This window comes from Pocillopora damicornis, chromosome 14 (genome assembly GCF_964200805.1).
Source record: "Pocillopora damicornis chromosome 14, jaPocDami1.2, whole genome shotgun sequence".
Lineage (NCBI taxonomy): Eukaryota > Metazoa > Cnidaria > Anthozoa > Scleractinia > Pocilloporidae > Pocillopora > Pocillopora damicornis.
Window position 1 is genome coordinate 13,686,479 of NC_142683.1, and position 25,877 is coordinate 13,712,355.

The window sequence follows — 25,877 nt, forward strand, 5'->3', positions numbered from 1 at the left end:
TATTTGCGACATACAGATAGCGCGATTTCGACCCGCCCCTAAAACACAAGGTAAAGAGCTCTAGTTTCAGAGACTGGTCCCGAAAGTAGTTGAGTTTAGATTGAGTGTAGTCATGCATGTCGCTTTTGAGGGAGTGTTTTTCCTTACAAAAGGTGTGCGAGAATGAAAACGGTTGTGTTTACAGTAAGAAAACCTGTAATTGTGACTGCGGGATACTATACTTCTTTTGCCACGGAGGAATTCCCGAAACTAGTGAGGAATTCCCGAAAATGTTACCGGTAACTTTGACCAGTTTCTCTAATTAGCTTTGATTACTATATTATTTCAGACATAGCACTATTTGTCTCCGGGTTATGGCTAACCTTCCCCTTCACAAGTCCGCCCTCTTCCACCTTGCGAGTTCACCCACTAGCGAGCTAATAATTTTGACTGGTAACTTCAAATTATTTCGAACTGCTTCAGAAAATGGATCATTAAAATTTGCACGTGTCTCCGGTTTATGGTGAATTCGCTCTATTACAAGTTCGCCTCCACCGTTATCAGCTCGCCCCAAAATATTTTGTCTCGTTTCCCTTGTATAGAAAGTCATGATAGATAGTTCGATTAACATGCAAATTACCAGCCGTGTTAAGAAAGTAGCATTAATACTAACCCGGCAGGCGGATCAAGAACAAGGGCGTGTGGCATGTTCATACGTCCTAAGAACAAAGTGTATCTATAGTAACCATCCTTTGATGCCACTTCAATGACGCGTTTTTTTGCGTCAGTCCAATAGATATTCCCACTTAACCAGTCCACGGCTAAACCTTCTGCTCTTCCCACTGGAACGTAAAGATCCTGTATTTCCTGCTTTGTTTTTCGAGGGACAGCGCGGGCCGTACGACGATTTAATTCTTCCCCGCCTTGAAAAAAAACCGAAAGAATAAATTTAAAAAAGGCCCCCAAAATAATGAGTAGTATTGCTTGAGCGAAAAGAACAGCTCCCGTTGTTCGAATTTTACATCTCTTCATTTTGCTCAAATTTCAAGCATTTTAGAATGTAGGGCAAGTGGAATTAGGGTTTGCATGTGGAAAAACGGACGTTTTCATCGAGAGACAACCTAATTTCCTACGCTTCATAGAATATTCTTTACTTAAGGATGCGCTAGTACAATTTGGAAGCACGAGCTCCGCTATAACACCCTCTTCCGAGGACAATAGGCTTCGTCAGGACCAACTGCAAACCGAAGCGGAAAGGGAGTTAAAGGTCATTTATTTCAGGTAGCCTTGGAAAGATGTATCACCTGGTACTTTAGCCCGTTTGATGGTGCCTTTTCTCAGGTCGGTCCAATATACCAGCTGTTCCTTCCACCACACAGCTATAGCCCCTACGGAACCCTGGCTGAAAGCTATTGTTCCGTAAGGACCCCTGTTATTGTCGTCCAGCCCCATGTGCCGGATATCTCCACCAGATGGGAAAAGAAGAGATGGAGGTTTCCCTGCAATTTTAGGAAAAAATTGCACCGCATAATCTAACATTACAAGAAAGAGACCAGGGAGGCAGATTATGCGATCCTATTTGATAAGAGAAGTGATCATATTACGCAACAATTCCACCCGGTAATCTTCTGTACCGCGACAAGACGCTGGTTTAGGACACTCAGCCTCCCTATTGAAAATATTCTCATCCACACCCCTTGGGAACGCTAAATAATCATTTCCGAAACATTTACGATCACACTGCACAAACACTTTCCCCGAAATTCAGTTTAAGTTTTCTTCGAGTTTCGAAAAATTTAAAACTCGTATCCATAGCGTGTACAACCTCATATTTATTTCCAAATTTCTTGCAGTTATCGACTGAATGTTAGGTTGCAAACTTCCGTTATTTACTCAGATGTTAGCTAAATTAATGAACCAACTCACCTGTAGCCTTGCATTCTTTTCCGTCCATACCATCACTGACGTAGCCCTGATTACACTGACACTTGTAGCTTCCTCGCGTGTTCATACACTGCTGGCTGCACGCACCGAATGCCTGACACTCGTCAATGTCCACACACTTCCGTGAGTCCACGGACAGTTCAAAACCATGCCAGCAGAAACACACCACCCCTCCGTCAAGCAAGGTACAATTCTGCTCGCAGCCACCGTTGGTGTCCCCACAAGATTTGTGTCTTCCACCTGGAGATGAAGGAAGCCAATGTGAGCTGAGTGTCATGAAGGCAATAGGTGTCTCAGAAAGTTAGTTTGCTACGAGGGAACAAGACTATGTGGAAAATGCTCGGTGCTTAGCATTGTTCTTATAGTTATCTCAAAAAAGGCTAACATAGGCCAGTAAGTCACCGCGTTTAAAAAAAAATTACGGGACACCCGTGATTAAATAGGCTTAGTAATCAAAAAATCTCGAGTTTCCCGTTTCCCTACTTTTTGTTTCCTTTACTTGACTTTTATGAAGGTGCATGACAACGGTTATTTCTTTTGCTTTTCTTTGAAATTATGCACATAAAATTGATCCTCTTGCGCACGCCCGATGTTTGGCCGCTGTGACAAGCTTACCACAATATTTCTCATCCGACGCATCACCGCAGTCATCTTTACTATCACAAACAAACCCATTAGGAATACACTTCCGGTTAGCGCATTTGAACTGGGTGGCGTTACAACCAATCGCGACTGCAGAGCACGACCGTTCATCAGACCCGTCACGACAATGAGTCACACCGTCACAGACTTGCCATTTGGGAATGCAGACGTTGTTTTCGCAGCGAAACTGCGTGTGCAGGCAGCTGTGAGCACCTGTAAGGGAACGTAGAGAAATTAATCTAAACATATCGTAAAAACAATAATGGCAGTAATAACAGCAATGGCAATGACAATGACAATGGCTATAATTATAGTGATGGCAGTGGTAATGGAGGGCTCGAAATCAACGCCCGCAACCTCACGAAATGCGAGTGATCTAGATAAATTGCGAGTGAGAAAAATATCCACTAGTAAACGTTTGTTAAATAAAATCGTCCAAGTCTCCCAAACATGCAATAAATGTTGGTGGCTTTCAGGACAACGACCAAGGAGACAAAACATTCAACACCTTTTTTTATAAAACTTTCCAGCTCATTAATAGCCTATGCGAAAATTAATTCAAATCTTTATATCAGATATGATCTTCGACATTTCAAAGGGAAAGAATGATGGAAAAATGTTACCAGAAAAACTTTGCAAGTGGACTGAAAAGTTAACTTCGAGCCTAGAATGGCAGTGGCAATGGTATAAGGTGATGATGATGGAAATGGCAATGATTATAGTCATGGCAATGGTTATAGCAATGAAAATGAATAGTGATGGCGACTGCATTAGCAATGGTAATAACACCGGTAATGGCTACAACAGTGCTAAGGGTAAAATCGATGATAATGGTATTGGTAATAGTAATGTAAGGGAATGTGGATAAATGAATCTACACATATAATAACAATAATGACAGTAATAACAACAATGACAATAACAATGGCAATAATTTTAGTGATGGCAATGGTGATAGCAATGGCAATGGTGTGGCAGTGGTAATGACAATGGTAAGGGTGATGGTGATGGTGATGGAAATAGCAATTATTATAGTCTTGGCAATGGTAATATCAATGGTAATTGCAATGGAAATGGCAATGACAATGCTATGGGTGATGGAAGTGGCAATGGCAATGATCATAGCCATGGCAATAGTTACAGCAATGGCAATAGTAATGGTGATGGCGATGGCGCTAGCGATGGCAATGGAAATGGAAATGGTGTTGGCAATGATTACAGTCATGGCAATGGTTATAGCAATGGAAATGACCGGTAATGGCGACTGCATTAGCAATGGCAATGGTAACAGGGAGATGGCAACATTGTGGACAACATCGGTTACCCACGAACCTCGCGATACTCTTAACAAGTTATAGAGTTTGTTTTTCACTTTCAAAACTGAATATGGGTTATGGTGATGGCACTGGTAATAATAACTGGAAAAAAAAAAAGAAAAAAAAAACTGGCTGTGGCAAAGGAAATGGCGATGGCAGTGGCAAAAGAAATGACAATGATAAAAGCCGTGGAAATGGCATTAGCAGTGGTACTGGTAATGGCGGCAGCAATAACAATGGCCAATACCGGAGCATATTTTTGCACAACATGGAAGTTATTGTTCAAATAAACAAAGGAAAATTGTCTACGAACAACACTTACGACAGAGCTGTTCTGCCTCGTCACTTCTATCTCCACAATCGTCGTCACCGTCACAGACCCACGTCTTGTGTACGCATACCAAATTACCACAAGTAAACGTCTGCGCAGGGCAATGTCGACCACCTAGGTAACGCGCTGGGCAACCTGTTCAAGAAATATAGGGAACATCCTTAGGTTCAAAATTTCAATTTCTGTTTACTTAAATGCGTTTTAGGACATGAAGTCTTCAAAGCGTAGCCAATTGAAAGCTTTGAAGGCAATTTCACCAAGTGATGGTCTCTACAATTAAAACGAGGCCAAGTTGGATATGCTGTGTTCGCGAGAATACACTTAACTCTAGCAGTGGGTCTCTCTGCCCTGGAGTATAGATGGGGCAGGGTAGAAAACTGAATGGTCAGGTAAAACTGAATACAGGGGCAAGTAACAGCGATCCGATCGGCCAGAAGTCCATCTTCAAGGAAAGGCAATCCTCCTTGTGACCTCATGCAGCAAAAAACTAATCATGATCCGGCAGCTACAACGCGTACTCTTATAAATAGACTTCACGTTACCCTGTTCATCTGATGCATCATCGCAGTCTCTCTGACCATCACACTTCCAATCTTTCATTATACAATCACCATTGCTACAGGGCACTTGGTCGCCTCTGCACGACCTTCCAGAACAGTCACGCTCGTCTGACGCATCGCTACAGTCATCCTCACCATCACAGACCCATTCAATGTTGATACAACGCCCAGAGTTACACCTGAATCAAAAGAAAAAAATAAAACAGAAAAAACGGACTCGTTGCATAACGTGACAGAGGAACAACATCAAATGAGCCCAGCAAAGATGTGTTGAGTACTTTCGGTTAACGGTTACCTGAACTCAGTGTTTGAACAAGTACGCGTGGGACATTTGTCTTCATCAGCTCCGTCGTTGCAGTCATTTTCACCATCACATCTCCAATCATAGGGAATACAGTGTTTGTTGCGGCACTGGAACGAGCCAGCCTCGCACAGGTGTCCTAAATAACACGCAGTATAATACAAAAACTTAGTTCCTTATAAAAGAGTCAGAAATTGATGGGAGTAACGAAAAAAAACCAGTTTATCCACCAGCACATATTGTTTTACATGGACTCAGCTTTCACTGGGCTGGGGGAGAAATAAATTTGAACCAAGGGGGGTGAGCAGCAGTCAAGATAAAAGGTCTGAAGAGGTGGCGGGGGAAAACACAGAATAAGATCCTTAAATCAAGAGTTCAAGACTGATGCAAGCAATTAAAAAAGGAAAACTTAGAACAAACCCCAACGGACCTGTTAGGTAATAGGTACTAGGATAAAAAAGTTTAGTAGTCACTGATTTCCTAAAAAGCACATGATATGATACAGGGAACGGGATCCTATTAAAGAGTTCAAGATTTACGCAAGTAATGACCTATAGTTTCATGGACCCCTAGGTTAATAGGTATTGAAAGAGGGGAGCTTATAAACTGGAAATGTGTAAATACGAGAAATATGAACCTTCACAAACATCTATGGATTCGTCTGAACCATCGCTGCAATCGGCATCCCCATCACAAGTCCACAGCTTTGGGATACATTTGCGTGAGTTGTTACACTGGAAGCGTGACAGAGGGTCACAGGTATGATTGTGGCAAATCTCTTGAGACTCATCACTTTCGTCTCCACAATCATTATCGCCATCACAGAGCCACTGGCGGCTAATACAGCGACCGCCGGGACAGGTGTAGCGGTCGCCAGAGCAAGTGGTCGATTTGCAGTGCGCCTCGTCGGAATGATCACCGCAATCATTACGGTTGTCACACACTTGTGTTAAGAATACGCATTTGTTGTTTGCACATCTAAATTGGAAAGGGAAGCACTGTCGTACTGCGCATGATTCTTCATCAGCACCGTTCCGGCAATCTTTGTGACCGTCGCAGATGGCAATGACCGAAACGCACGTCGAGTTATCACATTGAAACATCCCTAAGACAAACATGGAGAAAGCTCAGGATCAGACAACAAGTACATTTATGTGGAAAACAGTGGTCGACAGAGACATGAGTGCAAGCCAAGATGGTTAGTCTCCCTCCCCACTCCCCTCTCCCCTTTCCTCCAAATTTTGATGCTGTCGGTTTACGAATTAAGTTGACAGTCACTTTCAGAACAACAGTTGTTAAAGAGGAAAAGGGAACAATCACTTCGTCTGAAGGAGCGGAACGTAATCAATACCACCGCTGTTCACAACAATCTTACAGTCACCTGGTAAATAGGGTGGGCGAATAGGAGGAATGATATGTTAATGCACTCCACCCCTCCCCCCCCTTCCCCCCTTCCCCACCCCACCCCTCGATCGAAGTACAAATCTTAGTGTTACCTGGTGAACAATGTCTCGGTGGGCAGGAAGGGGGCTCATCAGAGCCATCACCACAATCATCATCTCCATCACACCGCCATAAGCGTGGAATGCACATGTTGTTTGCACAAACGAAGTCACTGTTGGTGCAGTTGTCCAAACAAGTTTTACCATCATTGGCCAAATGATAGTTATCCGGACACACACAGCTGTACCTCCCTCCTGGCTTCAACAGACACAGGCCAGAGCAAGAGGCGTTCACACAAGGATTGGGAAGAGGAGGCTGACGTATGGGATGAACTACCTAGAACAGGAGGATACATCAATGTCTAGTTCTGAAGTCATTTATGCGCATTCAAAATGAAAAAAAAAAGTTTGTTTGTGCTCGTATCCAGGTCGTTATTAACAAAACTTTTCTTTTATTCTCTCAACATCCCAAGAGGGTTATTACGCCGGAATAACGAAGTGAAGAAAGTGCGGTCTTTTCCTTTAAAAAAAAAAGCAATGAAACGGAGCAAACTTATTGTGTACTCCTTTCGAACGCATGTTACAAAACTCGATCGTTATCTAAATCCGTCTTGTATTCCTAAGACTGTAAAGGCATGTACGAAACGTAAGTTTGCACTTAGATCAAATATGCATAAACAACTACGCTTACTTGTAAACCCATGAGCCTGTGAGTTGAATTCAACAGAACAGTATGCTGCAATCCCGTCAGCCTATGAGCACGATGAATGGCCATCGTCATCCAATCAGTCCAGTACACAAAATCCTCAAACACACTAATAGAGAACGGATGCGGGGCGTACAAATGAGACAGCTGTACACGATTTCCACCATCTCGATCGCAAGACTCGACCACGTCCAACTTGGCATCTACCCAGAATAATCTTTTAGTAATGTGACAGAGTGTCAATCCGTTGGGCCAACCGATGGATTTACTGGTGACGAGCCATCGACAGCCAGAGCCATCCATTCCACATTTTCCGATATGCGGTTTGTTTCCCCAGTCGCTGTAAAACAAGTGGCCTGTTGAAGTGAAAGTAGAGAAGGCACAAGGTTACCTTTCTTATTATTGAGGATCGTTGAAGCCACGGTAATAAATTATCGCGCTGTTAATTAAGTAAGGAAATACCTTCCAGTTTAGGAGATCATCGCGAAATAGGTGATAAACTTTCTTGACGAGGGAAACGAGTGCGGCACAAGTCGAAACGAACCATTTCGTATTTAAAAACTGAATAAAACAAAATCCCTCTAGGAAAGTAACACATTCACCCCAATGCTGACTTCTCCGTATAGTATCACGTCTGAATCAAACATTAAGATCATGATAATAGGGCAAAGATTACAAACTAGGGAAGCTCCTGCGTGTTAAACAATTTTTCCTTGTCAGTACGTCAGGAAACGCAGAGAGAGCAGTATACTGAATACTGTAGTGATACTAGGGTGTAAAGGGAGGAGGGAAAAATCTCGTATCTTTGAGCAATCTTTATTAAGAACATACCATCACTTGGATCAACCACGACTCCTCTGGGCTCCTGCAGTCCCTGTGATACGAGTATTTTCATGTTACGTCCCTCCAGAGTTGCCACGAATATCTTGTCCTGGATTCGATCCGCGAGGTACACATTTCTCCCTACCCAGTCCACGGCTAATCCTTCCACGTTGGACAACCCAGCTGCTAGGACAACTTCTGCACTGGTGCCGTTAAAAAACGCACGTTTGAGACGCGGCGGAGCGCGACCTTCCGTCCAATAAATACGCTGTTCCAACCAATCAAAATCGACCGCGACTGCGTTTTGAACTTTGCGTAAATTTTCGCCTTCCCAAGAACCATCGACGGCAAGTTTGCGAATCTCATGACGCAGTAAAAACGCCAGGTAGGGTTTAAGCGCGATATCGTCGCGTTTACATGTTCTTAAACCGTGCAGTGAGTACCCACGGGCGCAAGCACACTTGTAGTGGCCTTTAAGATTAATGCAGTAGTGATTACACTGGTTAAGTTCGTATTTGTTACACTCGTTGATATCTTCGCAAGATGAGCCATCTGATTGAAGCTTGAAACCAGGTCTGCAATCACAAGTGTACCCAGTGGATGTACCGTTACAGATCTGCGAGCATCGGTTCAGCTCCGGCCGACGACACGCGCCTATTTTACACCTCCATTCGTCTGCTCCATTCTTGCAATCCTCGTGACCATCGCAGACTTTATCCCTTAAAATACAGGTACCTTCACCGCAATTAAACGATCCAGCGGGACACGAAGGTGCCCCGGTCGTTCGGCAGAGCTTCGGGTCTTCGTCAGAGCCATCCGAGCAGTCACGATCCCCATCACAAATGTAACTACTAGAGACGCAATATCCATTCTTACAAGTGAACTGTTTCTCATTGCATGTATGATTTTGGCAGTTTTCTTCGTCTGAATTGTCGCCACAGTCATTCTCGCCATCGCATAACCAGGCTTTCTGCACACAAAGACCGTTTTTACATCTGTGGGGGAGACAATGAAATTTAAACCACATTTAAAAGGTTTATACCTAATCCTTAACCAAGCTGTAAGCTCTAGTTCTCGCTTCTTGATGCTAGATTCCCCAATCAATCGTTTACCACAACGTGGTTTAATATCAACGTAACACACTCTCTGTGATAAGTTTCCTTTCTAACATCAATATGCATACTCTCCAAACTGTTCTCTATACATTTCTTAACGTGCTGGCAAGGAGAATTTGTTTAACAATCAAGAGGTTCTTCAGTTAATTATCATTTCCTTAATTCTCATGACCTTAATGTTTGATTCAGGGGTGATACTGTAAGGAGAAATTAGATGCTGGTCAGTCTCGGGGATTAAAGGGTTAGGGATAATGTATCAACATTGAACGAAAGTTGCTGGTCAGTAACTTTTAGCGCATAGAGGAGTTTAGAGTTGCTCAGGGAGTCGAAAAATTCTCGTTAATTTCAAGGAAATCTTCAGACAGTAGTCCCCACGCGTAGGCAGATCAGGACATATCTATCAGTTCTGATGGTGGGTGCAAACATTTGATTAAGAAAGAAAGCCTAACTAGGGTTGAAATATTTCAAGACAAGTAACCTTTTCATGCTTCATATTGAGTAATAACGTGCTCTCATGTCGTTGCAAGAAATTTGGTTTCAGACTAGTTGTAAAAAACCAAACTCACACGTATGATAGCGTATGATAAGGTGGAAATGGGGGGAGGGGGGGGGGTGGTGGTGAATGGCCAAGAATAAAGAATAGAGAAGATTGACCTTCAAAAAATATAACGAATCCTTTAAGATAGTGATACACCTGCTATATACAATTTCTGCACTGTAGTTCATAGAAAGAGCTGTTACCTGAACTGAGTTGGCTTACATGTCCTTAGCGCGCAGCCTTCTCTAGGATGTTCATCAGACGCATCGCCGCAGTCGTTGTCGCCATCACAAATGTACGACATCATCACACATCTTGAAGTGTTCTCACACTTGAACTCGGTCGGGTCACAAGTGCGGTCATTACAGTGCAAGTCGTCAGCAGATTCATCCGAGCCGTCTTCACAGTCATCGTCTCCATCGCACACAAACTTCATGGTGATACAACGGCCTGGAAACGAGTACTGCCCATCAATTTGCGGATTCATTTTGTTCACGTTTTCTCACTTTCTAAGGCTAAGGGCTAAGTATTTAAAACCTAGCAGCCTGGACACAGTTGTTCAAGGAGCGAATAACGCTATCTTGTCGGGGATTGGGGCACTCCTTACGTAGTTATTGTAATCTTTCATCACGGAAATATGTCAAATAACAGGAAGTATACGCCCAACAAGTTGTCAATCCGAAACGTCAGTATCTTAGATAGCCTTTGATTGTGATCGTGCGAAGGCCTCGTAAAACTTTAGTTTCCATTAAAACACATACAACCAAACTTTGAGACTTCTCTCGTATACTGTCTCCAGCGGCCGGAGAATTTGAAGAAAATCCAATGGATAAATCGTTATCTAGCGTTAATATGTTGACCAAACGTATAGTTGTATTCACCGGATAGAGAATTATGTGGTGGATACCTTAAAACAAACAGGGTTTAGAAACACCACAAGAATCGATTCTACTCCTCCAACGCACAATTTGGTCGATCTTCTGGTACCCATTTATGGATTTATACCGATACCCATCAATACTCCTGGGTGGAGTAAAACACCGCATGACCCGGCTGGCCTGGCCTTGAAAGCAGCGATGCTAAACACTAAGCCAACGCGTTTGAAAAACTAAATAAAACTGTGCGTTGGACAGAAGTGAACGCCTTTACAAGAGGAAAACGTAAATCTCCATATCAAAGGACTTACCATTACGGCATGTAAACTGCTGACTAAGACAAGTCTGGTTGTTCTTTTCACAGAGTCCTTCATCGCTTCCATCACCGCAGTCATCCTCTCCATCGCATTGCCACCGTTTGGAGATACAGTGACCAGACGTGCAACGAAAACTGCTCGGTCCACAGGTTTTGTTGTTACAGACCTCTTCACTCTCATCCCAGTGATTCTCACAATCGTAGTCCTTGTCACACAGCCAAGACGAGTCTATACACACATCGGTGTTGCCACATTTGGCCTTTCCCGGTGGACATGTAACAGGAGGGCAGTCGGTTTCATCCGAGAAATCTCCACAATCGTTGTCACCGTCACATTTCCAATCAAAGTTTATGCAGTGCCCATTTGCACATGTGAACCTATGCGTGGCGCACTCCTTTTTGGGGCAGTTTTTCTCGTCGCTGCCGTCTGTACAATCCCGGTCAAAATCGCATTTCCAAGTCGAAAGAACACACTGTCCACTTTCGCACCTGAATTCGTTTGATCTGCACTGTCTCTGAACTAAAGAAATTCAAAGTTACATCATTGGTATCAAAGCGGAATGAGATACTGAAGGTTTTAAGGACAAGCTCGCTTGCACACTCAATCGTTCCGTCTTCTATTCATTCTTAATTTCGCTCCTTCGAGTCATCCCTTCATGGGCGGTTTTGTACTAGAGGACCTATCCGTACACTCGTGCCGTGCGCCTAGTGTACGGAGAGGATGAATAACAAGATGAACTAGGAGAGACAAACTATGCGAAATAATACGCGCGCGATGGAAAAAGGAATCGGCGCGAGTGTTTTTGGCGGTAAATTGACTGTGCATCTACCCCTCCCTTAACCCAACATTAACCCTATTCTGTTAGCAATTGACTTTTTTTTGTTAGGGGAAGGGTAGGTGCACAGTTGCTGTGACACTGACAAACAATCATACCGCACAATGCAGAAAGCTCATCGGAGCCATCACCACAGTCGTCTTTCTTGTTGCAGACCATTGAGTCAAGCAAACACTTCCCGTTTGAACAAGCAAACTGTCTCCCTCTACAAAAGACTGAACTGTTAACACACTGGAACCCTTCTTTCAGTATAAGTCCTTCAGGGCAAGTACAAACACGAAGTCTATCTTGAACGGTGCAGAAATGCGAGCAGCCTCCACCATTTAAACACGGGTTGACAGTGCCTTTAGAGCAAATCAATAGCAAAGAGTTACAACCACTTACAAAACTGTAGAGAGCCACTACGACTTTCAAAAGTGGTCTTTCTCTCTCTTAATTAGGTTCAAATTGTACAGTTTGACAAAATCCAATAAAGAAGACCTACCATGAGGGTGAACAAGTCACCATTTAACTAAAGAGGTCACAATGGCTTGACCTTGCCCCTATTAACAATGACGTGATTCCCGCGTGACCTAAGCGCCATTGAAAATTATGGGACAGTAGCGTAACCTGGCCTCTCTTAACACTGACGTGATATAGGCGTCACCAAGTCAAAAGTAAAGATAACAGTAACAATAAGCTGGTAAGTATTAAAATGACGTGACACTGGCACGACTTGATGATACCTAAAACAACTAGGTGAAATGATGTGACTTGTCCAAAATTGCCAATGGCGCGATACAAGCGTTACACAGCCACAATTTAAAGTAAGAAGTTATTATGTTGGAGCGCAACAATTGGCAACTATTCACCGAGATAGAGGTGGCCAGTGGCGGATATTTACCAAGTCGCGAAGCGGCGAGATAAGTTTCTGTCTCATGCCACCGTCATTGAGGTGAACAGTTGTTTCTGTCTACACTAAAACAGTGATACGATATTTCACAAAAAAACGATTTTATTCCTGCAACGCTCACGATATCTTCGGACACAAATCGCGGGCGAGTTGCTAGGAGGTGAATGTAGAGGTATTCGGAATTTAAGTAGCCAATCAGAGTGCGCCTCACCTATATCCTCTGTTTTAGTACATACTAATATTGTATATTACAGTAACATATGCAAGATTCACGAGGTTTCTTTATTTAGCAACAAGTCGCATGACTAAGGTGGTAAAACAAATCAAGACTATAATCCAAACACTCACAATTCTGCCGCTCTTCAGCGAACAATAGCATCCCCGTCGGTGAAAAATTCAAATCTGCTATAACAGAAGGCTCTCCGGCGGTGTATTTGTCAGCGCGCTTCACAGATTTCATTTCGTCAACCCAATACAAGAATTCTCTTAGGATACCGAAGAACAAGGCGTTTGGAGATAGTGAAAATTCCCGACGACGACTCGTTCCGTTCAAAAACACACTGTTCACACTGCAAATGAAGAGACAATGAATGCGGCAGTAGTTCAGACTAAAAAACGGCAGGGGGGGAATAAATCATACTCTGAAAGCACTTTTCAACTGAGCGCCAAACGTAAAGCATAATTGCGTTGGTTTCATTTAAAAATTCCACGGAGGTTGATTAAAAGACAAAACAAAGCAAAAAAGATGAACCAAAACAAAAGAAACAAAAACTAGCAATTGAAAGCTACAAAGATAAGCTGCATAGCCTTCAATTGAAGTACTTTTAGAAGAAGTTTATTATTCCCCTCAAGTCTACAAGTATACTGTCCGACTGATCTGTAAAAACCGGGTTGATGAGTGAATGTTAAGTACTTATTGACTGACGCATGGATTTCGCGACGCTTGCGTAAAGTCCGGCCCGACTTTATTCAGCCCGCAAGCATTTTATCATTTGACCTTCGTTCCTTCTCTTCTTTCTTTCTTCTTTCAGCTCGCATGTCACAAGGCCGTGTGGTTTCTCCGGCCCGTTCAAGCCGTTGCGTGCGGCCCTCCTACGGGAATAATGCTTTGCGATAAAGCGCGCACGGGGGCGCACGGATCAATTAGAGCCGATTTTATGATACCATACGAGCTGAAACTAACCACTTTTCCCGTTTTGTAATACAAATTTACTTACACAGAGTACATGTCAACCCAGTAGAGTCTTTCTTGTGAATAATCAAATGTCATTGAATATCTTGGTTTCGTGGTAGAGTTGACAAGAGTTTGTACATTGCTACCATCCGTGCTCGCAGTTTTTATTTCTGAATGCGCACTCCACACAAGGAGCCTAAGAGAGAATGAAAAAACAAACAAACAAACAAACGAACAAGTTAGGTTTAGGTTCCCTAACGTTTTTGTTGGCACAAAGGGATTCATCTGACAAATTCGAAATTTGCTTGTTCATTAAAAAATTGATAAGAGCGCCTTTCGTTTATTGTGTGGTTTGATTGTCCAGGTGAGGTAGTCCCGAAATGGACTGGACTCTTGTCGGCGGTAGTGACTAACGTTTCGAAAACCAGAACGAAATTCAACATCAGAGTCACACGAAGACTTGTTTGTTAGTCAAGTGGTGCAAAATCCTGGCTCGTGAAAAGTGACTGGTCCGAGTTTTGCCGTCATGTCAATTTATCTAAGACTCAATAAGCGTTAGTCATTTGCAATTGGGTAGTTTCGTTCGGTTGATAAAGGTAAGTCATTTTGTTCGACTGTTTGCTTCGTTGATGTCGTGAACATTCATTGGTATTGTGCCAGAAATTGTTGACATCTGTCAATACGAATCTACTTCATGCTGGTAAACCCGCTTTCCAAAGTCAGTCGTAAAAAATAGTTCGTTCTTTGGGCTTAACTCCAACCCTAAATCAATAGCGGTGTAAGCGAGTCGCTAACTTTCTACAAGGTAAGTGATGACATCAGCGTTTCTCGTTGATCGTAAAGGTACAAAGTTTTGAGGCTTATGCCAGTCTATCCCGTGAAGGAGCCTAGTGTCCAAGTATTTCGCACGAGGTTCATTGCAGTTAACCTAATAAATCATTTAGCAGAATTCTTAATTTGCGGAGACCACTCACATCATACCTTTGACAGGGCAGGACCATTAACGGATATGATGACACACCAGCGTTGGTAACAACGATCTGTCGATTTGAGGAATTAACATGCATTTTTACGATACGTTTCGTAGTGTCCTCTGTCCAATAAAGCACTTTAGTAATCCAGTCAAATGTAAGAGCCTTTGTGATAACGTCTAAATGGATTATAAAAAAAAAAAAAAGAAAAGAAATAAAAACAAAAACAAAGTCATTACAAGTCAATAAGTGGGTCAGAGTTTCCATTAAGTTTATGTTCATCGTTAGTAGTAGTTGTTGTCACTTTTCTTTTATTGTTAACGTTCATGTTTTGATTTGGGTTTTGGACGATGTTTGGCAATTTCGGTTTGTTGGTCTTACACCCCGTTCACACCAGCAAAACATGTTTTGTTAAACTGGTTTTCATTGAATGAAAATTATAAACAGAGAACTGAAAAACTTGATTTTCCATTGGATTCAAGTACTTGCTAACTTGCATTTCCAATGTGCTACATTCAAGTCAAAAATATTCGGTTAAATAGTTTCTATGAAGAAAAAAAAAATTAAACTGTGTTTAACAAAACAACTTTTAAACATGTTTAAGCTTTGGTGTGAATGGGGCATTAAATTTACTTAGCTTCCCTCTACTTTTACGGTAATCAAGTGCCACGAATCTTTGAAAGGTGGTTTGAAAACTTTCATATCATGCCACCAGCAGAGGACTGCTTCTACTTACAAACGACACATTAGCTACAGGAAACAGAAATCATAACAATAGAAATTTTCTCACTCCTTCAATGCACCTTTTTTTCCCTTTTTTTTTTGTTTTTGTTTTTTTTGGATAATATTCAGTAAAGGCTTGGCTAAATCTATATATTATTCAGTAAACCATGCCCAAACCTGCCACAAATCTTGTGGTCTTGCACAGTGTAAGGGCAAATCAATTAGAGTCGATTTTATCGCAAGTAATCTATGATCATAGTATAATTTATTATCAGCAACTGAGTTGAAAACGTAAATTGGCCACTGTGAATAGTTTCAAAGCTGACATTTCGAGCGTTAGCCCTTAAACTCTTTACGGTAGCCAATTTACGTTATCAACTCAGTTGATAATACTAAATTATCCTGTTATACTCTCCCACCGACCTGACGACCCAGTTTCTTTAGAAAGTTACCCCCTCATTTATAGTCTATCATAAGGCTGAAATGGGTGAGGCGACTGTTTAGAACTTTCCAACCACCCTCTTTGCTAGTTATATACTAAACTAGTGTAAGAGCGTGAAGATGTGCTAACACTCATTGAGTCCACATGCTGTTGACATTTGGGCTGAACACCTGTAGTAATTCTTTTCGTTCTAATTTGACGATACACAATCGAATAGTTATCTAAATTACCTACTTTGTAACAACTCTATAATGATCACATACCCTTTAAAATAACCTTCATACCAGTGCCATTCAGAAACACCTTTTTGATATCGTTCCCGTCGGCATCAGCAAAGTAAATAAGCTTTGAATCGTAGTCATAGTCGAAAGCGACGATATTGATTCGTCTTCTCCATATTGTGGAGTAACTTGGCGGCCTGCTAAGACGACTAGTAGCTCTGAACTTAAATCTCCTTTTCGAAGTGATAATAAGGAGGCTTGTGTCATTTAAGCAGGATTTGCCATCGGGTGCCGTACGGCCTGACACACATACACATCTGAAAAACAAAGAAAGAAGATATTCGCATAAGCCCTTGCCACAATTATTTGCCGTTCACTGCAAACAATCCATTGCGTTGGCAGGAAATGAGGGATTCGATGACGTTTACAAAGGGACTCCAGATCAGATCGAGGTCTCTCTTCAAAACCGATTGTTCAGGCTTGCAAAAAGACTTGTTACCGACACTGGCAAAAGCCAGACAATATCGCAGTTGTGAAAAGTTGTAGGAATGAACTGTTAAATAAATAAATGAATGACGCGTCAGTTTGTAAGAGTATAAAGCAGGATCAACTTACCTTCTCCGGGACGAAGACACGGCTAAGCACAGCTCTGCACAGCCACCATTATTCGCGCATGGGCCTCCAGGTGGCTGCCGCTGAGCTGAGAACACTTTCACGTCTCTCAAACCATCCACCTGCGCTCTTATGACCGTAACGTCTGTTCCATTATACTTATTTGCTCTTAGGATCGACTTACGCTTCCAGGTCGTCCAGTATACAAACTGGTGATGTACGGTTATGGCATATGGCTGATCCATGGCAGAGCCAATGACAGAAACAACATTACCTTGAGGATGTAAAAATTTCACCAAAAGATGGTGAATGATAAATTGCTTCCCCACGTTATATGGTTTTGTGCCAGGGGTGAAAAACCGGCGAGCCAGAAAAGAAAAAAAAACAGTCGGAGTAACAAAGAGAATCATTAACGAACGAAAAGGCTCACATCACCTCCGCGAATCAAACACGGGCCACGGCACTGAGAGGAGAATGCTGTAATCACTGCGCTCCCCGTGTTCGCATATGGATAACCAATTCGGTGCCCCTGCATAGACCAAGGTGTGTCTCAATTTTAAGGATCCACGAATTGTATTTACAGACACAAACAAATTAAAAATTTCTTACAAGAAGCCTCCACTAGTTTAAAGTTATGAAAATGTCTTGTCTTATTAAGGTTAGTTAGAAAATATGGGAAACAAGACGAAAAATATCTGAAAACCGGAAGCTCAGCTGCTATATTGTGCTGTCTGAAATCATATGTTTACCGCTATGAGCATCTAATAAAACCTGTTGTGCTCATGTAGGTCCCACGGACAGAATGTAGATAATCGTGGCATTCGCATAAAATTTTAACTTACAACATCAATTTTGATAATTTGTTACATTGCAAGGAGCACGAAAAGTTGGCTTTTTATAGAGTGCAACTTAGAAGCGAACAACCAAGAAATAAACCCATGTTCCTAGATTTGATCCTAGGACCTCTGGATTTCAAAATCCGGCGGCAAAACCCACTTATCTTCTCCACTTCCTAAACCACAAATGGAAAAAAAACAGTAGGTTCTTACCACCATCAAGATCCATTCGCCACATAGCGTCGAGGGAATCCTGCACGTAGTACACCTTATCTTCCTCGTAGTCTATGGAAATTCCCGCACCTTCTTCACCCGCGTGTAATGGATAAATCTGATGATCCGAACCGTCCATTGCGGACCTGTGTATCCTCGGACGGTGTGTGTTCAAGTCATAGTCTGTCCAGAATAGCAGCCCCTTGGCTGGGTACACGGCAATCGCCTTAGGTCTATTGGTGTAGTCAGAAGAGATAACCACTGTTCTGTATGTACCATCCAGTCTGCTGACCTTGTGGAACAAGAAGAAAAACTGATTTATCATTTATCTGATCTTTTTCCACTCGAAGGAAAAAAATTCAGGGCAGGTTGAATCGTCTGAAGTTTGACATGATGTTCAAGGGCATAAAACACCAATTCTGACTCAATTTGGACCGACTTAATTCAGACTCAATTTGGAATCAGTTTGGGCTATCAGAACTGGCTGCACGAACTGGCTACACGAACTTTCCTGTTCAGGAAAAAAAAGGGGGGGCTGGGGGCGGTCCGAGGAGTTACAGATGCTATTCGGGTTTAATTGGTAGTCAGTTTCGTCGCTCCCGCACGGACTATTCGCGAGATGAGCAGGAGTTTTAGAAGAATGAATATTGTAGACAAGAATGCAATAAATACAACGAAAACAGCGCGACTAACGAAATTTGGGTTCCCTCTTCATTGTGCACAAACGAGAACCGTTTCTTTCAGGTTGTTATGACGCAATAAGCGTTCTCTTTTTGCACTGTCTACTTAATCACATAGAACCTTTCCGTTTTGTTTTGTTTTCCGATGGCTTTTGCAGTTCTTGGCACCATTTCTGCAACAATCTAAAAACAATCATCACCAAAAACATTTAAGGAGTGTTTTCTGCGAAGGGAAAAGCAAACCAGGAGTCAAGACACTAAACAACGAACAGATACGCTAAAAAATTTGTTGTTTTGAAGATTTTCTTATGTCATTCTACTCTACTACAATTAGTCAAAGCACAATTGACCTCTCAGAGCCAAACCAAAGTGTTCTCAGTTTCCGTCTTTTCTAAGCTGATAACGCCAGTTTCATGTGTGACAGTTTATTAATTAGGATTGATAGACAAAACTCAATCGTCAGGTACCTCGATGACGTTGGAACCAGAATCTGTCCAAAACATGTTTTCAGCGACCCAGTCAACCGCAAGGCCTTGTGGTCTTCGAATCCCAGTGTTAATAATGTCTTTTTTTAATGTCCCAACACGCGATATTTGACCAATTGTATTCGTGCGATCGTCCGCATAAAAAATCATACTGGAGTTGGCATGAAAGTCTATCGCGAAGCAGTTCCGCACGACTCCTAGTGGCTGCATGACTTCTGTTTCACTCTTTGGGTCCAGAGGAGCACCTTGGATCTCTGCGAACGTTTGACAGTATCCATATTAGGTACTTTGAATGATGCAGGAGAATAGTGTACGGAGAGGAGAAATGATTAAAAGATAAATAATTGCAGCCAAACAGGTAAAATGATGACAGACATAGCTGCTAAGGGCCGTTAGACTTACAAAAAGACGCAAAGACTAGCCAACACACAGAGCAACTGACAGGCAGGCAGGCAGGCTGGCATACTGACAGACAAACAGACAGACAAATAGATAGAGAGATAGAGAGACGGACAAGAAGCCCATCCGACAGCCAGGAAGGAAGGCAGACAGGTAGGAAAGTAGACAGATAGACAAACTTGCCAACATAACGGCCAACACACAGTTTACATTACACTGACGTAAGATAGGCACACGGAAAGAGAAAGCGTCAAAATGGTTAGCTTCAAGAGCAAATTTCACCTGGTAGCCGATCACTGTGTCCTTTGATCAAACTCTACAAGGTAAATCACGGAACAATATCCAAACAGCAACAGACATTGTGCTAACCTGTTAATGTTGCGTAAATTAAGAAGGTGTCCACACTCTCGCAGGTTTTTCCATCAGTGGCTAGCGCATATCCCACTGCGCATGCGCAAGAAACTTCCATCGATCCCATTGGTAGACACAGCTGGGTACAATTACCATTGCTCACAGAACAACCACTTGTACCTGAAATAATGGTATAAACCGATCGCTTAACAACTCAGATGATGGCAGTACTATTGGCATTGACATACTCATAATTTGAACAACGGGGGTTTAGGCCACTGATTGATTCGGTTTGCAGTTGCTTAAATTCAGTGCTGACAAATCTACAGTGCCAACAGTAATCTGAAATAACTGGTTTTATTTAACTTTTCTCTGTGACTAATCTAAAAACATCCCGCCACCCGCTAAACCAACTGAACTACAAATAATAAAGGGGGTAAGTTTCTAAAAAAACTGTGGTGCTGCGTCGGTGGGGATAATTTTGGTTTTATCAACTGACTTTATAATGTAAATTGGCTACCGTTGAGGGTTTCAAAGCTGACGTCTCGAGCGTTAGCCCTTCTTCAGAGCGGATGGAAACAAACTGGGGGCTCCTTTGTCCCGTACAGAAAAGTGCTCACAACTGAATGAGATTATTCAACACGTTCTTTTGAATAAACAATTTCTTTTTATTCAAACAGTACCTGGTTGGTTTTCTTTGGCGAATACGCGCACACCATACAGATTCTCCGTATCCTTCTTCAACACAGTCTTTCGTCTCCTACTCTTAGAACCTCGATAGATGCTTTCTGTCTGCCAGTCGGTCCAGAAAATCTTATCCTTGTAAATAACTAATCCAAATGGATGCGGTAAGTTCGCATAGTGTACTTTGATTAATGCTCCATCGAACGACATGGACCCAATGTTGTCTTGTCCAGCATCACACCAATACAATCGATTGGAGCTAAAATCTATAGCTAATCCATTAGGGTATTTGAGACCAGAACTCTTCAAAGAGGTTCTGTTTGAGCCATCCATGAGAGCACGCTCTATCCTGGGGTCATTTTTGTCCCAGTCGGTCCAGAAGAGCAGACTTCATGGCAAAAAAAAAATAAAACCAAGCAAACAAAAGAAATAAATACATAAACAAAACTGAACAATACGGCAACAATGAAGGTGGTTGAAAACGGTTGCGTTGTTTTGAAGCAGCAATGTTTTGATGGATTCATGTTGCCACAACTTTCCGTTTAAATCCTTGACAATAACATTAAACAAATAACTGAACACCGAAAAACTAACTCCTCTTGGAAACGCCCTTGTTTTCAGCTCTGTGTGTTGTTAATTTAAAATAACGAGTTTTATTGATTGTCATTTTTTTAATTATTAATATTAATCATAACCATAACAATTTCCTCAAATGTGATTGGTGCATCAGCTGTGTTATATATCACTAATCACTCTGTACAGTTGTAATCGGATAATGTAATCGGACATTTCGCTGTCATCGAACACCTGTAATCGGACAGTTGAAGCAGCCTATTATACTAAGTCCACTCAACTAAATACACTAATCACAGAATTGATCACAATAACCATTAACCAAGAAAAAAAAATGGGAAATTTCCAAATTTTTTGCTTCAGACATTGTCCCTACCAGAGATGTTTGTTCTATATGTTTTTTTTTTCGGAAATTGTAATGGTTATGATTAATTGGTAACAGGACTTCATGTCGTCCAATTCTGTCTGTAATCATACGAGTGATTGACAAATCGGACTCCCGCTTTGGGGTCGTCCAATTTTGTAAATCACTCGTATGATTACAGACCGAATTGGACTCCACTCGGTCCTACTACCATCATTAATTAAAAGGGAAGGAACTTAGCTCTACAGTAATTTGTGTTAACAGGGGGCACAAGTTTGCTTTTCATTTCATGGTAGAAAAAATACGATACATTACTGCAACAAACTTTGTGGTGCTGTCTCTGGAGAAAATAACCTAAGCATCACAAAAAGATCTAAGATCGGCAAGTGATATTAGCAGTCGTTGCAGCGGAAAGTGATAGGGCGCTTACTATAAGAGAAAAGACTTTTCTACGAGTGACACCTACCCCATCGAAGGATGCACCACAATCGCCCTGGGTTTACTCAGACCCACGGTGAGCAGAATCTTTTGGTAACTACCATCCTGTCGTCCCACTCCAATAATTTTCTTTCCTTGATCAGTCCAGTAGATATTTTTTGCTGTCCAGTCATATGTTATGCCTTCTATTTGGCCAAAACCTACAAGAGAGAGAGAAAAAAAAAAGAAAAACAATTCGTTCCACACAGAAAGAGAATATAAAGTCTCCTGCAAAATTGGAAGACCAAATCAACTCCGACCTTCATTCTGGCGTCCACCCCATAAGACAATATTGGTATAACACCACTGCTTTTGGGGTGGTCTGCTCTTCCATCTGATTCAACCCCACCCCCCTCCCCCCCAAACAACCTTACAATAACCTCTTCTCTAGATGTCCACTGCCTCTGCTTGAAAACGAGGGTTAGACTGAAGCCTGAGATAAGAAAATGATCTTTATTTTTGTAATACGACTCATTTTCACAACAAAGGTCCAATATTTAGCCTTGTTTCAAAGTGTTTAAAGAACTCGAAAAAAACCTACCAATATTCTTGTGCGGTGACAAGACGATTTCAGAACTCAAAAACTTCCGAAAAAAAGTGTTTCAGTGTTTCACATCGGTGCAGTGTGGAAGGGCATGGCTGCAGTCGTTACCGTGAAATATTGGCTTAGGAATTGTCGGTGGAGATTGGCGAACAAAGTATTGCTTATTCTCTCTATCAGTGACCCACTCTTGTTTTCACAAATTGTAAGTCTAACATTTGAAGTGTACTCCTACATAATTGCAAATTTTCAAATTTTCCTCACTCTGCACTCATACCACTCACCATCGATAATTGTTTCCCGGCCTGAGCCATTCACAAACACCCTGGAGATAGAATCTGTAGAGATGTCGCTCCAGAACACATACTGCTCTTCTACGCTGAAATCAACTCCGACAGCCGTCCTTAACTGTCTCACAGGTAACATCTGATCCTTGGTGATACTTGGGTTCAAGGATATTCCACTGATTCTGTTCTTCTTGGCATACAACAGGAACGCTTCCTCTGTAGAAAAAAGTAATTTTCTAGTGAGTGTCGAAAGTAATCTGACACTTTCAGGAGCTTATCGTATGTCAATAGAACGCTTCTCAACCAGTGAGATGGAAAAATAAAACCAATCAATTAACCGTTGCCATAACTTAGGTTTAGGCTAAACGAAACTCAATCAAAAGTGTGCTAAAGTAACTTTTATCTAACAGTGCATACCTTGCGAGATATAGGTGTTTTAGGAAATCGTTTGATTTCCAGACTATTACTGTATTGAGTATTAAAACCGCATTAAACTGTCCAATAAAAACAAAAATGAAAAGAGCTATCACGATGGGTAACTACCGGGTTCCAATGCACAGTTGAATAACTTAAGACGAGCAGAAGCAATCTTACCAAGGCATGTGACATTGTCGTCCTGTAGTACCCTACCCACAGGACAATGACAACTGTATCCTGACGGTTTCAGCAGACACAGGTGAGAACAAGTGCTGTTCAAACAATAATTTACACCTGAAACAGAAAATTCACTCCCACTCAATGATTTCCGTTTAAGTTAAAGACGAAGGAGGAATTATAATAAAGATAGATTTTAATTAAAATAGTCAAACCTGTATTTAGCGGTCAACCACGGTAAATGGCGGGGTAACCGCTTACAACATGTTGACCGCTGAAAGCAGGTTGCACAAATAAGGGGTGTTATGAAAAACGATACAAACACCACTTCGTCCCATGATTGACTACTGAATGTACACAATCTCGCTCAAAATTCTACTTACTTTGATTTTGGGAGAGAAATTAAAGATAACTTCAAAGATTATTCCTAGTTTCATTTGAGTGGTCCCGCTCTAGGTGACCGTTCAATACAACCTTTGGGATCTAGTAAAGGGTGACTGCGACTGCTTAATGGAGGTGAAAATTACTGCGATTAAGGGAAAAAATTCGACCGCTTAATACAAGGTGACCGCTCACTACGGTGCTGCTTAATACAAGTTCGACAGTACATAGTTCCAAAATATGATTGTTTGATAAAGAAATTATGTAATTTAACGGCTACTTCAAAACAGCCTTGTGACCACTGTGCATTGGTCGCCAAATCTGTGACTTACACCAAACTTAATCGCCAGGTGAACGTAGCTTGGATCGCCGATTTAAAGGTAGATTTGCGCAGTACGAAAAAATACATCTAATAAAATTTTTGTTATGATGAAATCATTTACCTTGTGGTTGTTGAAGAGGATGGACTACGTGCAAGTCCATAGGTCGAAACCCAGCAGTGTAAACTAACGTAACGTTACCCTCATGGAACTTTTTTGTCTGCTTGACCTGTCTATCACTCCAGTCAGACCAGTATAACGTGTCCTCAAACAAGGTAATGGAGAACGGATGGCGAATCTTTCCTGCATCTCGAAGCACTGTGTAACGTTGAGAACCGTTGTAGTTACAGAAGGCAATGTAATCCAGCCTTGCATCGATCCAGTAGAGTCGCCTGTGGAGAAAAATGCAGAGTGGAAGCACACCTTTGGGTGGTTAAGTACGAAGTGCGACAATTCTGTTGGCTCAATTTCGCCGCTCTATCGAGTGCAGTCTCAGTAGCACAGCGGTCAGGGTCTGTGCATCCACGGACGCTGCAGAGGTAGAGCGGAGGCTTAAAATCGTGCCTTTAGGCTGTAAGAGCTGTAAGTTATTTACAGTGTGTCAACGTTTCTGATAATTTCAAAACAATATGGCAAATTATCAATTACGCCCGTATATTAATAAACGTTGTGTTCAAAAGGTCTCAATTTTTTTCTTTTCCAAACTCTTTTTTCTTTTTACAGAGTTCTCATGATGACGTCCTAGCTCCCCCCTCCCCCCCCCCCCCCATTCCGCAAACTTGTGTGACACCAGTTTTATTTCCTATTGTTTCCCCAATGGCCCAACATTGAACTAACAGCGATTTCGTTGCAAAACGAGGCCATAGCTAACGGTGACAAATTTCCATCATACTGCCAAGAAAAGAAACGCCCCATGCATCCAGTAAAGTGAAAGAGATTTTAACGCGAGGGCCGTCGAACAAACCTGTTGGCAACGTCTAGTGTGATGCCATTTGGCCACTCAATGGATGTATTAATGAGTACTTGTCGAGAACTGCCATCCATGTTGGCCCTCTCGATCCTGGACTTCGTAGCACCCCAGTCAGACCAGAAAAGAAGCCTGAATGTAAAGAAGAAAATAAAAATTAGTTTGAGTACGGCATAAACTAAGAGGCATCTTAAGTAGCATATATTGCTTATCGCCAGTGCTTTAGATTTAGCTGTATCCTCAAACAAGACGGAGAAATTTGGTGTAAAATATCAAAATAAACTGCGAACTAATTGGTCAGACGTCTCGAATACAAATTGAAGTTGCCTACCCGTCTCTCGGATCAACTGCAATTCCACGAGGGGATTTGAGGTCATCAGAAATCAACGCCATACGCCATTCGCCTTCCAAATCAGAGACTTCGATTTGATGGGTGTGCATGTCAGTCCAGTACAAATGGCGTCCAATCCAGTCCACCGCAAGCCCTGAAACAAGAAGATCAAGATCACATCAACCATGAAGTACACCAATAAGGATCAAGCCAAGATTCTATATCTCCATAAAAGGCAATATCGCAAAGGAAATTCCCCTCTGGTTTTGTACTACAATGTGTGATAGAAGTCTTGGCACGCTCGACTACTTTTGGAATTTTTTTCCATAACTTTTGTCGTTGGTGGTGTTGACAAAATGGTTACCACCAGGGTGGGGGAGGAGACGGGGACTTTAAAGAAACTTATTAGAAATCAACGATAAGATAACTGTTTATTATGTCAAATGGAGGGTTGTCGACCACTTACTGAGGGTAGGCGTACCAATACCTTCCGTCACCGATTATAGATCACTTCCGTTTCCGTAGATTCCAGAAATATCGAGAAAAAGCCAAATTCTGCCCACCTGGACAACACATAATTTTTCGCGCTGAACTTAAACATTCGAACAACTCGCGAGGTACATGGCACATGTCAGT

At 42.0% G+C, this 25,877-nt stretch overlaps 1 protein-coding gene across 5 annotated transcripts in view; it reads right to left on the bottom strand.

Annotated features, from left to right (window-relative positions):
• Positions 1-25,877, bottom strand: part of LOC113665335 (low-density lipoprotein receptor-related protein 2) — a 57,044-nt gene that overhangs the window by 7,076 nt on the left and 24,091 nt on the right. For all 5 annotated transcript variants that reach the window (XM_089194288.1, XM_089194287.1, XM_089194285.1 and 2 more), the window contains 29 exons: positions 25,242-25,395; positions 24,908-25,042; positions 24,067-24,335; positions 23,243-23,359; positions 22,646-22,864; positions 21,810-21,981; positions 20,406-20,794; positions 19,741-19,902; positions 18,955-19,226; positions 17,808-18,099; positions 16,762-17,032; positions 16,189-16,463; positions 14,771-14,939; positions 13,833-13,985; positions 12,964-13,184; positions 11,822-12,067; positions 10,883-11,407; positions 9,900-10,146; positions 8,053-9,038; positions 7,207-7,577; positions 6,570-6,852; positions 5,711-6,178; positions 5,068-5,212; positions 4,755-4,951; positions 4,204-4,347; positions 2,539-2,778; positions 1,906-2,163; positions 1,284-1,478; positions 653-902 (listed from right to left, as the gene is read on the bottom strand). In XM_089194288.1, coding sequence (XP_089050414.1) covers positions 653-902; positions 1,284-1,478; positions 1,906-2,163; positions 2,539-2,778; positions 4,204-4,347; positions 4,755-4,951; positions 5,068-5,212; positions 5,711-6,178; positions 6,570-6,852; positions 7,207-7,577; positions 8,053-9,038; positions 9,900-10,146; positions 10,883-11,407; positions 11,822-12,067; positions 12,964-13,184; positions 13,833-13,985; positions 14,771-14,939; positions 16,189-16,463; positions 16,762-17,032; positions 17,808-18,099; positions 18,955-19,226; positions 19,741-19,902; positions 20,406-20,794; positions 21,810-21,981; positions 22,646-22,864; positions 23,243-23,359; positions 24,067-24,335; positions 24,908-25,042; positions 25,242-25,395 — 7,825 coding nt within the window. The remainder of the gene's footprint in view (positions 1-652; positions 903-1,283; positions 1,479-1,905; positions 2,164-2,538; positions 2,779-4,203; positions 4,348-4,754; positions 4,952-5,067; positions 5,213-5,710; positions 6,179-6,569; positions 6,853-7,206; positions 7,578-8,052; positions 9,039-9,899; positions 10,147-10,882; positions 11,408-11,821; positions 12,068-12,963; positions 13,185-13,832; positions 13,986-14,770; positions 14,940-16,188; positions 16,464-16,761; positions 17,033-17,807; positions 18,100-18,954; positions 19,227-19,740; positions 19,903-20,405; positions 20,795-21,809; positions 21,982-22,645; positions 22,865-23,242; positions 23,360-24,066; positions 24,336-24,907; positions 25,043-25,241; positions 25,396-25,877) is intronic.